General features: G+C 43.3%; 1 protein-coding gene across 1 annotated transcript in view; it reads left to right on the top strand.

Moving 5' to 3' along the window:
* The window catches only part of LOC144690298 (uncharacterized), a 72,114-nt gene extending 54,314 nt beyond the window's left edge, over positions 1 to 17,800 (top strand). Inside the window, exons 9-14 of the mRNA XM_078557652.1 lie at positions 7,495 to 7,613; positions 8,527 to 8,731; positions 12,515 to 12,590; positions 14,253 to 14,361; positions 15,586 to 15,746; positions 17,641 to 17,800. Coding sequence (XP_078413778.1) covers positions 7,495 to 7,613; positions 8,527 to 8,731; positions 12,515 to 12,590; positions 14,253 to 14,361; positions 15,586 to 15,746; positions 17,641 to 17,800 — 830 coding nt within the window. The remainder of the gene's footprint in view (positions 1 to 7,494; positions 7,614 to 8,526; positions 8,732 to 12,514; positions 12,591 to 14,252; positions 14,362 to 15,585; positions 15,747 to 17,640) is intronic.
* Positions 17,801 to 18,035: the final 235 nt, after the last annotated feature.

Raw genomic sequence — 18,035 nt, 5'->3', positions numbered from 1 at the left:
GCTTACCACCCAGACCAAAGTCAAAGCCACTTCTCCTCACCACCCCCCTCACCCCATTCACCCCTCCCCCCTCAACTCTCCATAGAAACAATGCTGCCTTTGTTTTCTGCTATTCACTTCCAGGTGTGACCTTGTCTGCTTCACTTCAGTCCCCTTCCCTTCACCATCCCTACCCTGATCACACTGGTCCATTATCATCCTCAGTTATTTGTTCCCCCATTGGATCTCCATCTGCTGCTGCCTCTGTGCTACAGCCGCACAGGGTCTGACAGAATATAAGCCTAATCATCAACTGCAGAATTTCCAACACGAAAATCCAGGGCCGTCAATAGCAAGCTTCCATTGTTACTAATTGGTGATGAGCACAATGAAGACCAGAGATCAAGTGAAAGATCGCAGTAAATGCTCTGGACACCCTCAGCTTAATGAATGAATACACTATCCAGAGAGAGGCTAGGTCTTACACATGCAGAGGTACCAAGTTCCATAGCTGATTGCACTTGGCTAGTACCTTGAGTCCTTCGAGAAGAGTAAAACTCCCGGAAGCGACGGCTTGCCGGCGGAGTTGTATTCGGCTCTGTGGGACTTGATCGGCCCAGACCTGCTAGGAGTGTACGAGAGTATGCTCCTGGCCGGTAGTATGTCAGAATCCATGAGGAAAGGCATCATCACCCTCATCTACAAGCACAAGGGGGAAAGGGAGGAAATTAGAAATTGGCGACCCATTTCACTGTTGAATATGGACTATAAGATTCTGTCCAAGGTCATCGCCAATCGGGTCAAATCCGCTCTGGAATTGGTGATTCACCCTGACCAGACCTGCTCTGTGCCAGGCAGGAAGATCTCTGACAGCCTGGCGCTGCTCAGGGATACGATTGCCTATGTACAGGACAGGGGTGTGGATACCTGCCTCATCAGCTTGGATCAGGAGAAGGCCTTTGACAGAATATCGCACACCTACATGGGGGATGTGCTCTCCAAAATGGGGTTTGGGGAGGGAATTCGAAATTGGATCCAACTGCTCTACACTAACATCAGTAGCGCAGTCTCAATCAATGGGTGGGAAACAGATAGCTTTCCGATTAAATCTGGAGTCAGGCAGGGCTGTCCTCTCTCGCCTGTCCTTTTCGTGTGTTGCATAGAACCCTTTGCCGAGTCCATCAGGAAGGATCCGGGCATAAGAGGAGTGACGATCCCAGGCAGTGGAGGCACTCAGGTAAAAGCCTCCCTGTACATGGACGACGTCGCCGTCTTCTGCTCGGATCCGCTGTCGGTGCGCAGACTGATGCACATCTGCGACCAGTTCGAACTGGCCTCGGGAGCCAAGGTAAGTCGTGGGAAGAGCGAGGCCATGTTCTTTGGGAACTGGGCTGACCGATCCTTTGTCCCCTTCACTGTCAGGGCTGACGGCCTGAAGGTGCTGGGGATATGGTTCGGAGGGACCGGGGCATGCGTTAGAAACTGGAAGGAGCGAGTGGCTATGGTGAAAAGGAAACTGGGCATGTGGGAGCGACGCTCCCTCTCCATTGCGGGTAAGAACCTGGTCATCAGGTGTGAGGTACTCTCGCTGTTGCTGTACGTGGCGCAGGTCTGGCCCATTCCAGACTCCTGCGCGATGGCGATCACTCGAGCCATCTTCCGCTTTATCTGGAGGTCGAAAATGGATCGTGTCTGCAGGGACGCGATGTACAAGCCTCTAGATAAAGGGGGAAAAAACGTGCCCAACATCGCCCTCATACTGATGGCCACCTTTGTGTGTGGCTGCATCAAGCGGTGCGTAGACCCTCAGTACGCAAACACCAAGTGTCACTACGTGCTGAGGTTCTACCTGTCCCTGGTGTTGCGAAGGATGGGTCTGGCCACGCTGCCGCGGAACGCTCCAAGTAGTTGGACCGTGCCGTACCACCTGTCCCTGGTGGAAAAATTTATGCAGAAAAACACCTTTGACCACAAGTCCATCAGGCAGTGGTCAGCACGTAACGTCCTAGAGGCCCTGAGGGAAAAGGAGAGGGTGGACCCTGTGGGATGGTTCCCCGAGCAGACTGTCAAAGTCATTTGGCAGAATGCCTCATCGCCAGAACTTTCCAACAAGCACCAAGACGTAGCTTGGCTGGTGGTGAGAAAGGCCCTCCCCGTCAGATCCTTCCTACACGCCAGGAGGCTCACCCCCTCTGCACGTTGCCCTCGAGGTGGCTGTGGTGGGGAAGAGACCGTTGTTCACCTCCTTGTGGATTGTGCCTTTGCAAAGAAAGTCTGGAGAGAGATGCAGTGGTTGCTGTCGAGGTTCATCCCGAGCAGTTCTGTGACACAGGACTCTGTGCTCTACGGGCTGTTCCCAGGGACACACACCGAGACAAACATCAACTGCAGCTGGAGGATCATCAATTCGGTGAAAGACGCGCTTTGGTCTGCCCGAAACTTGTTGGTCTTCCAGCGCAAAGAGTTGTCCCCGACCGATTGTTGCGGACTGGCACAATCCAAAGTCCAGGACTACGTGCTGAGGGACGCACTAAAGCTTGGGGCAGCTGCCGCAAAGGCGCAATGGGGAAGGGTCGCTGTCTAAGACCTTTCTACCACAGCGCACCGAGAGACTGGGAACTGTTTAGAGCCCCTCGGGCTGTACAGATCAAAATGAAAGGCTGTAAATGACTGTAATATTGTTTGTACTGATGCACCTGGTGATACATTTTGTAAAAGTTTAACCTGGATTGTACCCTTGTAATGTTGTTTTTGAAATGGTTTTGAATGTGATTGAAGATATTTTATGAATAAAGTATATTTTTACAAAAAAAAACCTTGGCAAGTGGAATGGGCCCAGTATCCCGGAGTCAGTGTTTTCACTCCTGGTAACCCTACACTAACTTCTGCACTGTATGCTCCGAATTGTCAGTTCAGAATGAGATAGGGTTTGTCCATGACGCCCCTCATGCAATTTTGTATGTGCTGTGATTTTTCTAAACAATGGTGATTGTAATATGTTCATTCATAAACAGACTAAGAGAAACACAACTAGGATAATACATTCCATTTTTAAAAAAATTAAGGCTGAAACTCCAGTGCAGTACTGAGGGAGCACTGTACTGTCAGAGGTGCTGTCTTTGAGATGAGACATTAAACCGAGGCCCCATCTGCCTGCTTGGGTGGATGTCAAAGATCCCATGGCACTATTCCAAAGAAGTGTGAGGAAATTATCCTCATTGTCCTGTCTAATATTTATCCCTCAATTAGCATCACAAAAACAGATCATCTGATCATTATCACATTGCTGCGTGTGGAAGTTTGCTGTGTACAAATTGGCTGCTGTGTTTCCAACATTACTACAGAGATGGCTGTAAAACTATCAAGTTTTGAGACATCTGGTGGTCATGAAAAGCACGACATAAATGCAAATCTTTCTTTTAAAAAAAGCAATGGGCAGAATTTTGCCCTTGATGGGCAGGTGGGCTCCACTGGCTCAGCGGCGGGCAGGCAGCCAATCGCCGCTGCTGAAACAGGCCCCGCCACCATTTTAAGTGGACGGGCCAATTAAGGCCCACCCAGCGGGCTGCCCGACTGGAAGCGCTATGCACTTCCTGTGCTGGGGAGGGATTCCCCAACTGCCAGAGTGTGCTCTTTCGCGCATGTGCGCACATCTCCCTGAGACTAAGTGCTGCCTCAGGGAGAGCGCTGAAAGTTTTTGAAAGTTTAAAAGTAGAAAAATAAAAAGATTATTAACATGCCCCCCTCGTGTGACAATGTCACACGAGGTGGGACATGTTAATAAATATCACAGAAACTTTATTAAAGTTTTTAAAAACCGACATGAAACCTCATCCCGCCGGTGGATGAGGTTTCATGTTTTATCAGAAGCCCGCTGGGGCTCCTGGCCTGCCCGCCAGCCTTAAGGTTGGACGGGCAGGGCCTTTAATTGATTTAACTATCCTGTCAATGGCCTCAATTGGCCATTGACAGGTCGGCGGGCGGACAGCTGATTTGGCTGTGCCCCCGCCTTCCTGAAGATTTAAATGGGGCGGGATGATGTTGGGGGTTCCCCCCGATGTTATCCCGCGTCATTTTCGTGTCGGTGAGCGGGCCTCGCCCCCACATTGCTGACGGAAAAATTCTGCCCAATGACTTCATGTTATTTCATCGTATTACAATATGTTGGGTACTTTGACACCGATTTCAGTGACTATTTTCAGTATTATCAAAAAAATTATATTGTGACAACTGAAACAAGCTTTGTAAAATATTGAGAATAGGCAGAGAGTCTTGTACTCTGGGATATGGCATGAGGAACTTGTATGTGAGTAAAACTCTCTAAACCGGTTTCATTTTTCTACAGGCTCCCACATTGCTACATTCTTTCTGGATCTTTATTCACGCCCACATGAGAAGGAAAGAGGTTCTTGGACAACATCCTTTATCTGTGAGTTAACCTCAGGCAATTTTGGGGAGGGGAATGTGGCAAAGTTTTAGGTAGCAGTGGTGAGCATTGTTGGCATGTGGGATGCAGGAATCTCTATGCTCTTGCCAATGATATCCTATGCAAAAGATAGCAGTTATTAATACTGACTCAGTAGCTTGCTCCAGCAAGTTACAGTATTGAGTAGTTGAGCCATGCACACCAACGTGCCCAGGTTTTTGAGACTTTTTTTGATAATTGTAGGTTCTGTTCCCTGATATTATTTTAAATATTCACTGTACCTTTTCCCTGGCTCTAATTGGCTTCCTGTAATATTTCTTTAAGTAATGAAGCAGTAATCAAAAGAGGAATTTGGGTAAATTTTGTTTCTTCTGTAATTTGTTTTGCATTTTGGGCTGCAAGGTTATTATTCATTCCATTGAGCACTATAAACAATTTCTTAGAAATGACGAGTGACAAATCACATTAAGGCATGAGCGCTATCATGTTAATACACATAGATTGATGTACTCTCTGCATAATAATTTTATAATAGTGTTTTCAGGGATATGAATTATTAAGGTACTTAAACTGTTAAAAAAATTGCAGCTTTCCTTATTGTAGTTTTCGTAGAATTATAGAATGATATAATACAGAAGGTGGCCATTTGGCCCATCATGCCTCTGCTGGGCAATTTGGTAGAGCTTTTCAATTTGTCCCACTCCTCTGCTTTCTTCCCATGGCTCTAATTTATTTCCCTTCAAGTATTTATCCAGTTTTCTTTTCAATGTTACTACTGAAGCTGCCTCCACCATCTTTTCTGGCAGTCTATTCCAAATCACAATAACTCGCTGTGTAAAAAATAGTCTCCTCATGTCACCTTTCACCAATTACCTTAAACCTGTGCCCTCTGGTTATTGACTGCTCTACCACTGGAAACAATCTCTCCCTATTTAGTCTATCAAAACCATCTCATCTTTATCAATACTCTTCTTAATCTTCCCTACTCTAAGGAGAACAAACCGAGCTTTTCCAGCCTTTCCACATAACTGAAGTTCCTCATCCCTGGTACCGTTCCAGTCAATCTCTTCTGCATCCTCTCCAAGGACTTGACATCCTTCCTAAAGTGTGGCACCTAGAATCGAACACAATACTCTCTCTGAGGCCTAACCAATGTTTTAAGATCATTTAGCATAACGTAATTGCTTGTGTAGTCTATGCCTCTATTGATAAAGGAACCTGTGTGCCTTTTTAACAGCCTTCTCAACTTGCCCTGCTACTTTTAAAGATTTGTGCACAAACATGCCAGATCTCTCTGTTCCTGCACCTCCTTTACAATTGTACCATTTAGTTTATATTGTTCTCCTCACTCTTTGTACCAAAATGTATCACTTCGTACTTCTCTGTGTTCAATTTCATATGCTATACATCTGGCAACTTCACAATCCTGTCTGTGCTTCTGAAGTTCATTCCAATCCCCCTCATTGTTCAGCACATTTCCAAGGTCTGCACCTGTCAGGAGTGTGATGGAATACTCTCCACTTGCCTGGATGATTGGAGCCCCAACAACACTCAAGAAGCTTGACACCGTCCAGGGCAAAGCAGCCCACTTGATTGGCACTCCACCCACAAACATTCACTCCCTCTACCTCCGACACACAGTGGCAACAGTGTGTACCATCTACAATGTGCACTGCAGGAACTCACCAAGGCTCCTTAGACAGCACCTTCCAAACCCATGACCTCTACCACGTAGAAGGATAAGGGCAGCAGATACATGGGAACACCACCACCTGCAAGCTCCCCTCCAAGCCACACACCCTCCTGACTTGGAAATATATCACCGTTCCTTCACTGTTGCTGGGCCAAAATCCTGGAACTCCCTTCCTAACAGCACTGTGGATGTACCTACACCACATGGACTGCAGTGGTTCAAGAAGGCACCTCACCATCACCTTCTCAAGGGCAATTAGGGATGGGCAATAAATGTTGGCTTAGCCAGCGATGCCCACATCCCATGAACAAATATTTTTTTTTAAAAATCATCTACAATAAATGAAATTATGCTCTGTATCTCCAAGTGCAGGTCATTAGTATGTAGCAAAAAGAGCAGTAGCTCTAATACAGACTCCTGGGGAATACCACTTTATACTTTCCTCCAGTCTGAAAAACAATGGCTCATTACTACTCTCTGTTTTCTGTCCAATTTTGTATCGATGCTGCCACTGTCCCTTTAATCCCATGGGCTTTAATTTTACTAACAAATCTAATGTGATTTCACATGAATTCAGTGATTTATCATGCTGTACACCCACATGGACTCTTTAATCTATTATTATCAATCCAATTATTTTGTTGCATGATCTATCACTGTCATTTAGCATCCTTGCCTCTGAGCCAGAAGCTCCAGCTTCAAGTCCCATTCCAGGACTTGATGGGCATGGAAGGTGTGTTCATAGTGTAGCCAAACAGTTTGAGTATCAGCCTGTAAATCCTTCAACACACCAGAGGTAGGCGGTAAAAGCGGGAGAGATTCCTGGTCAGCCATCGGCAGAAGGCAATGGCAAACCACGGCAGTATCTTGCCAAGCATAATCATGGACCAAGCAGTCCATGGTTGCCAATGCCCTCTGAGGGCATCGTACCTGAAAAAGAAGATGACCATTGTCATTAATGCTAAACAAATCTGAACATGTTCTGGAAACTTGTTAATTACAACCACAACACAAATGTAGTGTGTACCTGTGCCGGTTACAGACATGTACTGCAATCTGCTTGCTGGGTTGGTTACAATCGCACACTGTAATGCGTAGTCTCTGTCGGTTACAATCATATACTGTAATGTAAATGGTATGTCAGTTAGAACCACACATTGTAACTATAAAGCAGTGTTGTTGCTCACTGTAATAAATGAGATTCATCAGCCATGCTGTAATCAAAAAGAATCAATTATGCAACCAATAAATCTTATTAATTACGATAAAAGTCATGTGATAAGCCTGACAAGTCAAACTAAAAGGAAAATCAACACATAACACAAAGATTCTACATACTATATATTTTTGTTGCTATATTATTTTTGTTACTAATTTATCATTCTCTCTCAAACAGCCAAGAGTAATCTGTTAGGCAAGAAGCCTGTTGCGTTCCTGGCATGTAACCAATTCCCTCCAGTTGGCTCTGTACCATCACTCATGTCTTTTTCAGAGGTTAAATCTCTTTTCCATGAGGTAAGACAACTGTGAGATTGACAGAAGTAACTCTTGAACAAAATGTTGCAAAGCTTAATCAAATTTGGAAGTGATAGTCATTCAGTGCAAGTGTACAAAATTTCCCATTCCACAACTAAAAGGGCCGTTTTCTGCTTTTACTCACCTACAGCAATGTGAGTTGGGATATTGGGCACTTAACTGGGCACAAAATTGCACACTTGTTGCACAACCCGTCTGATTTTCTTTGCCCATTAACTTAAATGAACAGAAGGTTGGATGGACATATATAATAGGCTCAGTGCCCTCCATATCCAGTATTCGAATAAGCACTCTTAGTGTGTGCTGCTTTGTGTCAAGCTGTGCAAAAGGGCAAAGTCTTCCCTTAATTGATACCCGCATTCACATGATACAGTTTATGTCTTCCAGATACATGAAGTAAGTGCAAAGACAGTGGAGTGGATCTTAACCTTGTGCAATAGTATAAAATGGATGATGATAAATTGGCTGGAAAGGAAAATTGTCAGGGACGTAAAGCAATCGCCTGATTCACTATCACCCACCATACAATATCACACAAGTCCAGATTTACCCCAAGATCCACACCAGGATTGGGTTTTATCCCTACAAAGTCCATCTACAATGGCATTCAAAGCAATCTCCTTGTGAAAATGGACAGATAACAGACATTCACTAAAATTGGTTAGTTTTAGTCAGCTGGTTTATAGATACCTGGAGGTCATTGGTTAGTGCAAATGTCACTGTTTGAGGATCTGTCATGCACATAGCTGATAATCCCATCATACACCTGTGATTTTTCAATAATACTATTGACAGGGGGCGTGCCGCAAAATTTTCTCATGTAACATTGACATATTTCATACTATATCGAGACGGATATTCAGTTTGTGTTCATTGTGAATTCTGCTTACAGTTTGGACATGCACTGCAGCACATGCTGACCACAGTGCCATACGCCATGGCAGCTGGGCTCAATAACATTGAATGGGATGCTGTTGAATTCCCCTCCCAGTTTATGGAGAAGTGGGTCTATGATAACAACACAATACCACTGATCAGTGGCCATTACCAGGCAGGAGAACCATTACCACAGAATATCTTTGCACAAGTACTGAAAGGTACAGAGTAGTATTCAAATTAGTGTCCTTTGTTTATAGTATGTTAATTATATCATTAAGATTCACAGGTGAAGTGCACTGTTTAATTAAGTACTTTGAGCACATATAAATAGGGGACACTTCCACAACTGATGGGTGCCACAGGGGCTGGATTACATTATCAGCCCCAATAATCATATTTTAATTTAGTTTACTATGTTTCCTTCGAAAATTTGGGTGTTTTTTTGTTACAATGCCCTGTTAAGGAGCTTTCAACTAGTTAATTTGTTTATATCTGTTCATTTGGTTTATATAAAGGCTGTTCAAATGGATAGTCATGCAAGTGAACTGGAGAGGAGGAGGGCACAAATGATGAGTCTCCTTTGGGGAGCAAAATTTGAAATTGGTGGCCATGTTTGCCTACACAATGACAACTGCACTTGTAAATTAATTGATTGGCTGTGAAGCACTCTGGGCCATCTCGCTAAGCTGTTATACTTCTGAAGAACACCACCAGTTCTAGCATTTGATTTCAGCAACACACTATTCTCATTTTGGTTTTTGGAAATTAAGTTTTTGGCTCCCAATAGAATAAGATGGTAAATCACACAAGGTCAAAACAATACTGGCAGCCATCTATTGATTTAAAAAAGATATTATTCACTCTCAGCATATGGATATCGCTACCAAAGCTAGCATTTGTTGCTCATTCCGAACTGCCCTGGACACAACTGAGTGGCTTGCTAGGCTACATCAGAGGGCAGTTAAGATTCAAACACTTAGGTTTGGGACTGGAGTGACACAGCGAGCCTGACTGACAATCTTAAATTGGTTGTCAGCGTAATTCTTAGCACACTAAAACACCCGCTTGAAGCACTATAAACTCACTTAAGTGGAAGTGGTTTGGCAATGCAGTTAATGATGCCACTAGATATGTAACAAATCTCTCTGGCCATATACCCTCAGAAAGCGAGGAGTTTGTTTTTGCGCATGGTTTCAATTTTGATGTGCCTTCATCCAAAACAAACAGGAAGAGGCAGTAGCTGGGCTCGAACTCCTCTACTCCCAGCTATCCCGCCACAAACCAGCATCCACTGAAGATGCTGAATCCTTTAAAGCATGCCTAGCTAACCTAGCACATTGCAGGGTTCCCAGTGACCTGCCTGACTTTCACATGCGACACAAATATCTTACAGTGTTGCGAGGTCTTAAGACCAACCCAGACATACACATCAGTAAACCTGACAACAGGAGGGGAATAGTCATCCTTAACAAGTGTGATGATATCAACAAAATGCATTCTTAATGCTGGGTCCAAACTCGTACCCATTGGTCCTGCCGCTTAACATGACCGGACTGCCTTGCTCAAAAGTAAGCGAAGAGAAAAGGTTGTTGGACATGTGTAAGAGCAAGGAGCTGCCGCGTGATATATATGACAGAGTTCATCCTCAGAGCTCGCTGCACCCGCCTATGTATGGGCTGCCCGAGACACACAAAAGTGACGTCCCTTTACACCCTTTCTTATCTGTGACCTGTTCCGCACAACATGAATTGGCCAAATGGTTGGATGAATTGTTACAACCAGTTCTGAGCAAGTTTTCCACGTACACGGTGAAGGATTCATTCACATTTCCAAAGGCCATATAGGACTTGAATATCGATAATAATGCTGTGTCCATGTGACACATTTCCATTGCTAGTCTATTCACCAATGTTCCATTTAAGGAAGCCATAGATATTCGCACTGCAGTGTTATATCATGACAATCTAGACCTGCCACCATTGCATGAATCAGTTCATTGAGCTTATGAACTCATAACTCATGCAGTTGAGTTCAGTATTAATGACATCATGTGTGCCCAAATAGATGGTGTTGCCATGGGATCCTCTCTAGGTCCATCACTCACAAACATCTTTGTTGGGTTCCATGAAAAATGTGTCTTCTATGGAATGACAACTAACCTCCTATCCCTTGCATATTTCCGGTGTGTGGATGATACGTTCGCTATATTTAAATCCGCAGCTGCATGTAATAATTTCCTTACATGTCTTAATGGGCTCCATCCTGCGCCCAAATTTACCTTTGAAATGGAGCAGACAAATGAACTCCCCTTCCCTGGCGTACTAGTTGAGAAATCTGCCAGGGGTTCTCTACCACGATCTACCACAAGCCTGCCTTCACTGGTCAATATACACGTTGGGATTCTTACAGTTCCACATGCTATTTGGTCTTATTGGCAATCTCGTAAACAGAGCCCAAGCCATTTTCTCCCCATGCAAGCTTGATACTGAAATAGGGTGCACTGGAAGCTACGTAGATTAATATACAGGACTCTTCTTTGCAAAGAGAATATGTAGACACATTGTGTCTGTTTCAGCTAAACAAAATACATGACAGCTATTCGCTGGTTCATTCCCTAGGGCAATGCCTTGAGCAATCAGGGTCAAGCTGCCTGGTTTAAATTTCAAACAATGTTTGGCAGTTAACTGTCAATTGCCATCTTTGGTGCATTCTCCACAGAAATGCCTCTACCAATCAGAGTCCACTAGCCTATCAATCAGCACCCTCATATATATAAATTATTGTTTCCCCTTATATTGGTATTTTTGTGAAGTGTCCTGATGAGTGCAAGACGAAAAGCTTTGACATGTCTTTTATTTCAATCCAGCAATTTCATGGTCACTTTTAGTGATAACAGCTCTTTATTACCAAATGTTATAAAACTGAATTTAAGTTCTCAAAATGCCATGGTGGGATTACAAATTCGTATTTTTGCATTACCAGGTGATACTTGTTTTCCACTAATATAACTGCTATACTGTTATACCCCTGAAGGCTCTGTAACAGTTCTGGCAATAAAATTTATATTATTAGTCATTTATTTTGAGAAACTACTGTTCATAACTCCATTTGCAATCATAGCTGAGGCACTTTTACCTGTTTGAAATGCATAGTAAAACAGACAAAGTCATACCAATGTTGTAGCGCTTGTTTCTATGCCTAAAACATTATAATGGTGTAACAAGAACCAAACATTGTTATGTTAATAATAAATTCTTTATGCATCCTTGTGATGTGGGCATTGCTGGCAGTACCCCTATTTATTGCTCATTCCTAGCTGTCCTTGAGAAGGTGATAGTAAGCCTCCTTCTTGAACCACTGCAGTCTGTGAGGGTACCCCTACAGTGCTGTTAAGTAATTAGTTTCGGATTTTTGATCCAACAGCAATGAAGGAGTTCACCCCATCTGCCACCTTAAACATTCACTCCTTCCACCACCGATGCCCAGTGGCAGCAGTGTGTACCATCTACAAGATGCACTGCAGCAACTTGCCAAGGTTCCTTCGATAGCATCTTCCAAGCCTGCGACCTCTACCATCTAGAAGGACAAGGCCAGCAGATACATGGGAACACCACCACCTGGAAGCTCCCCTCCAAGCCACACACCATCCTGATTTGGAAATATATCACCGTTCTTTCACTGCCACTGGGTCAGAACCCTGGAATTCCCTTTCCTGTAGCACTGTGGGTGTGCCTACAGCACATGGACTGCAGCGGTTCAAGAAGGCAGCTCACCACCACCTTCTCAAGGATAATTAAGGGTGGGCAATGAATACTGGCTTTGCAAATGATTAAAAAAAGATACAAGCAAAACACTGCAGATGCTGGAGATCTGAAATAAAAACAGTAACTTTCTGTGAATACCAAAAGATGCCTTTTGTGCCCCTTTGTGTCCCAAGTTATAATCTCTTTATTTCAAATTATTACATTTCATGATTTTTTAAAAAATGTTCTCTTTTGCAGCAAGTCATTACGGGGGAGGGTCTATTATGCTGAGGCAGATGTTCCTTGCAGCACTTGACCTCAAGTTACACACCAGGTAAATGCTCTCCAACATATGTGAACAAAATGTTAACAGCTGGGTGGGGAAAGTGATGGCAATATTCATGTTCTACTGTTTAGTGATTGACTTATAAACTCAAAAGGTGGATGGTTGGAGGAATGTCCCGTAGCCCAAGTAGAGTTATACTTCCAGACGGAAACTGTAGCCTCTCCATCACAGCATTCTCCTGATTCTTAAATGATTTTAAGGCTTCTTCCTGGCTGAAAATTTGGGCAAGTTTTAATTAATTAATTAGGTATTAATTAGGTCCTAAACTTGGATTTTCCTGGTTTGAATCTGTGACCCCAAATCCTAAAGCCGTACTTCATTTTAAAATATTCTGGATTTACCTTTTAGTCTCCTGTTCATTATTTTAAATGGCCCTGTGAAGTCTGTTTGGAGTTGTCTGCTTTCTGGGCAGAAACCCCCATTTTTTCTAGTATTTCTGATGCTATTGAATGTTTATTGATCTCTAGATCTACTGATTCACATAGTCCTTCTGTACCTGTCCAACTAGCCATTCTTCTAATTGTGGGCACCAACAGGTTACTCAATGACACACTGACCTGAAACCTGTAATCACAGGCACATCTAGGCAGATACAAGGAGGACATTTGTTAGTGATAAACAGTGGGAGCCTTAGATGATCCTTTTCCCCTTTTCCCAGGCTTATTCTAGCTCTCCCAACAAACATTTCAGTACAGTCTGGGTATGAAAACCTGGGTATATCCTGGGGTAATTTTTACACTGATACTCTGCCCAATCCCCTCAGGCACCTCAGCAGGAGATGGGCCAAACTGAGTTCCTGCCAACCTTCCATTCAAGCTACTGGAGGGACTTATGTGAAGCTGTTTCAGTGTGCACAACCCCACCCCCCCCTCACCTCTCACCCTTCCCCATCCTCACCCCCGTTCTGCCGAATACACTTCAGAAGGTCGCATGCCAATGAGCCATATTGTGGGTAATTTTCTGAGTAGCCACCATCACACACTGCAGGGCACTGCAAGAAACGGTTTCACACAAGTGCACAAGAACTAGGAGCAGGGATAGGAAATTTGGCTCATTGAACCTGCACCGCCATTCGATATGACCATGGCTGATCTGATTGTGGCCTCAACTCCACCTTCCTCTCTGCCACCCTAATCCTTGACTCTCTTGTAGATCAAAAATCTGTCTAACTCAGCCTTGAATATATTCAATGACCCAGTCTCCACTGTTCACTAGGGGCGAGAATCCTATAGACTAACCACCCTCTGAGAGCGTCCACATCTGCATTGGAAGGAAAATGCCGGACCGCGTGCCCACAATTTTCCGATATGCCCTGGCAGCGGGCGAGACTCTTTCTCACTGGCGCATGCTTGAAAAATTGCCCCTTTTTCCAAAAGCATACTAAACATCTTGTAGCAACACGTCACGTACAAGTTCTGATGAATGTGGTTTTTAGGAGTAATGGTGTCAATTTGTAGCATGCAGATTTGTCAATTGGGAGGTCAGTTTAGGAATTTGGGTTCAAACTAAAATTAATGAGAGTAAAATAGTCCCAGGTTCGCACCCCTGATATTTTTAACGCTTTCAGTTTTCTAACCGTCATCAAAGTGATCTGTCAAATGGCAAACACTTATGTTTAAAAATTAGGTGTTATTTGAATTGTTTATGTAGGATAGGTGAACGTGAGATAATATCTTACCCACGTTTCTCCAGTACAGAATCATGGACGAGGGTTGTGGAGAAAATCGCTGGGAGGTTTTCAGTGATGAAACAGCTTCCTGTGAGTAATTGCTGTGCTGGCCTCCCTTACATATGTATATAGAAATATAATAGGATTCAAGAAAGGGAGGTCATGTGTAACTATAATTTATTGGCCTAATCTGAAAAGATTGCTAACACAGGCCAGGGTTAATGTAGGCAACGACGCATACTTGGATTGACCGAGTTCCGCCTCAGGGATTAACAAGTAAAATAATATTTGTTTTTTTTGGGTAAAGAGAACACTTTAGGGGGGACTTAATTGAGATTTTCAGGATTTTGAAGGGACCAGAGGACACAGGTTAAAATGAGGTAAGAAAGGAAGTTGAGTCAAAATTTTACAAGCAAAACGTCAGATTTGTATCATAAATTACCTGAGTAGGTCACAGAAGTGGACTAGGTTATTGCATTCAAGAGACCATTAAATGTTCTAAATGCTTTCTCAATTCAGCTTTGCTTCTCTTCCCTGAAGGCAATGACTGCTTTCTGGGTTTAGCTCCACATATCCAGTGGCCATTATTCAGGAGTGAGCCTTGGTGCATTGGATTGCTGTTTGACTATGAGAAGCATCACTGCCATGCCTACTCTTAACTGCACTAAGCATCCACACAGGACCAGGGCCCCTGGCCAATTTTGTGCTCACTAAACCAGGAGTTCTGAGGACAACTATAGCTGCCCTGTTGCTATTTTGGCCAACATTACAGAATTTAGCACAGACCAGAAATAGGGGACCTTTCGAAATGGTGTGGCTCTAGATGGCATTTCTGGATAGAGTAGGGCTGACGGATGTGATGAAAAAGTGGTTAAGTAAGGTTGATCTAACAAGAAGAGATGACCTAATGATACAAGGCTATGGGCCTAGTGCTGGAAGATGGGATTAGAATAGTTAGGCACTTGTTTGACTGGCGCAGACTCGATGGGCTGAAGGGCCTTTTTCTGTGCTGTAGACCTCTATGACTCTGTGACTCTATGACTCTAATGGCCTTTCGCATTTTTCTTATTGTTGATTAGAGTCTTTGCTGAGGTGCAACTATTTGATATGTTTCTTGTTTACATACTTTTATGTGATGACACCTTTTACAGGCTTCACAAAGCACATTATAACAGTACAGAACTGAATATAGATTGACGTTACCCCAAAAATAAATTGCTTGGTGTATATTTAGATTTACAGTAGTGAAAGGGTTAAGTCTGATAAATGAATGGATTATCTTTCCTTCTCCATCACGTGTGATCTCACTCTCAGGATGATTGTGTCCTTTGTACCTTTCTGCATATCTTCTCTGGGGGTTATGCGGCTGGCTATTATTCCTATGAATGGGCAGAGGTGCTTGCCCAGGATGCGTTCGGAGCCTTTGAGGATATCGGTTTGCAAAATCGAAATGCAATATCCAAGATTGGACGCAGGTAAGGTGGCTTGATATCTTGGGGGCTTTGGATGGGCACCACAGAAACAAAAGAAAAAGATATAGGGAGCCGCTGCTCCTTCATGGCATGAGGAAACATCAGTACCAGGAATTTCAGTGGGAGATTGGTGGAGTCCCTAGAGTGATGGCTAAAAATGATCGGTTATGCCGTTTCTCTGGGACCTGCACTGATCTTCAGCAACAATTATCCCTGCAGGATAGATTCGGAGAGAGAGAAGGTTTAAAATCAGCAGCTAGAGGCTAGACTGATGTTGAAGGAGGGAGAGTTTTCACAGTGCGTTGACTGACTGTTACTCCCACTTCTCTCGTAATCAGATATTTAAATGATAGCTTTCTCCCTCGCAACTCCTCATCGCAGCCAGGCCCTTGTAGCTGATGTAAAATTGGAGACAACAGACTCTACAGTATAAAGAGTAAAATAAATATAGTATAAAGTATAAAGAAGGAAGAAAGGATATTTCCATTGAGCTTTTTTGACCTCAGGATGCCTCAAGGCGCTTTACAGCTAATTAGCTCCCTTTGAGGTGTAGTCGCTATTATAACGTAGTAAACATGGCAGCCAACTTGTACACAACAATCGTCAACAAACAGCAATGTGGTCATCTGTTTTTGTGACAATGGCTGCGGAATAAATATTGGCTTGGACAATGCATGACAATTGTTTCCTGTCCCTGACACATTGTTTGTGGTGGGGCTTGTGGGGTGCTATGAAAACAGCTGATTTAGGGCTGGTTTCAGTTGCTACATACTGCATCATGACTAACCTCCCCTTTTCAGTATGTTCATCAGAAGTCAGCCATGGTGTGTTATGCGGTGCCTTCAGTCAGCCTCAAATCAACAGATTGCTTGGCATCCCCCACGTGAACAGAATGGACAGGGGTTGGAAAAACTGATATCTGCATGAGATGTGGATGGTACCAACTATGGTATAGGTAAAGCCTGTGCATAATATAACCTAATAGGGCATACATTTTTCATCTAATGCAGGAGTACATGCAGTAATCACAACTGGAGCATCATGAGGCACATACATGTGGTTGTTGTTTTCTAAATCTGTGGTTTATGTAGCACCATTAACCATCTTATTGTCTGCAGATTCAGAGACACTGTGCTGAGTCTTGGTGGTGGAACTCATCCAAAGGAAGTGTTTAGAATGTTCAGAGGCCGAGACCCACACTTTAAATTTCTGCTCAAGGCTTACGAGATTTGATGAATCCCATTTATAATGGCTTCTAAGATACAGTCGAGCTCAACTTAGCAGTCTGAGTCACAATGAACACTCTATTTTATTGCTTAAATGAACTGTCAGAGTAAAAATGAGGTTTTGACTTTCAAGATCCATTAGTTTCCACCAACCAGCCTGTGGGCTAATTCCATTTTCAGATTCCTCTCTGACCACCATTTTAGCATGTTTATGAATAATTCTGCATCCTTCAAACTCTTTCAGACTCTGTAAAAAAACATTTTCTTCCTAAGCCCATGTCAAATAGTTTGGTTTATCTATTTAGGGTTATAATTGTTTAGCCTATATTTGCTGTCACTAAGTATATAGTAAGCTTTTTAAACATGCCTGTGGAGTTTATCCATTTGCTTTAGGTGTCAATAAACCATTCACCCCCACTTGATCCATTCAATTATTATTGAAATTGGCTTTTTAAAAATTGTACAGCTGAAGCTTAACATTGTCTTCAGCAATGTTAAGTGCCAGATCAGATCAAAGCGAGTTCATATACTGTAAAACCTACCTCAATTATCAAAATAATCTGTGTGCAAGAGTGCAAGAGCCTTGGACTGTTTCACTGTTAAAGGTACGAAATAAATCAAGTTGTTGTTGTGAGCATGTGTAGTCTTTTAATTCTTTCAATTCCGGAAAGGTGCGAGGGATTGGGAACTGCAAATACAATGCTTCCATTCAAGACAGAAGGGCGTCAGAGAGCACAGAACTATAGGCCTGTTCGCCTGAAATTTGTCATTATGGAAAATGCTGGAATCTCTTCTGAAGGAAGTAGTTGCAGGACATTGAAAACATCATAATGAAATCAAGTGTCAATATAGTTCTTTTAAAGGGAAATCATATTTCACCAATTTATTCGAGTTCCCCAAGGCTGTAATGAGCAGGGTTATTAACGGGGAACCAGTAGATGCCGTTAAATTTGGATTTCCAAAAGACATTCAATAAGGTGCGACACAAAAAGTTACTGCACAAGAGGTCACGGCATTGTGGAACCTAACAGGAAACAGAGGATTGGGATAAATGGGCCATTTTCAC

Source organism: Cetorhinus maximus, chromosome 15 (assembly GCF_964194155.1).
Source record: "Cetorhinus maximus chromosome 15, sCetMax3.hap1.1, whole genome shotgun sequence".
Lineage (NCBI taxonomy): Eukaryota > Metazoa > Chordata > Chondrichthyes > Lamniformes > Cetorhinidae > Cetorhinus > Cetorhinus maximus.
Note: the sequence above shows the minus strand (reverse complement) of the source record. Positions and strands in the feature narration are given on the sequence as shown.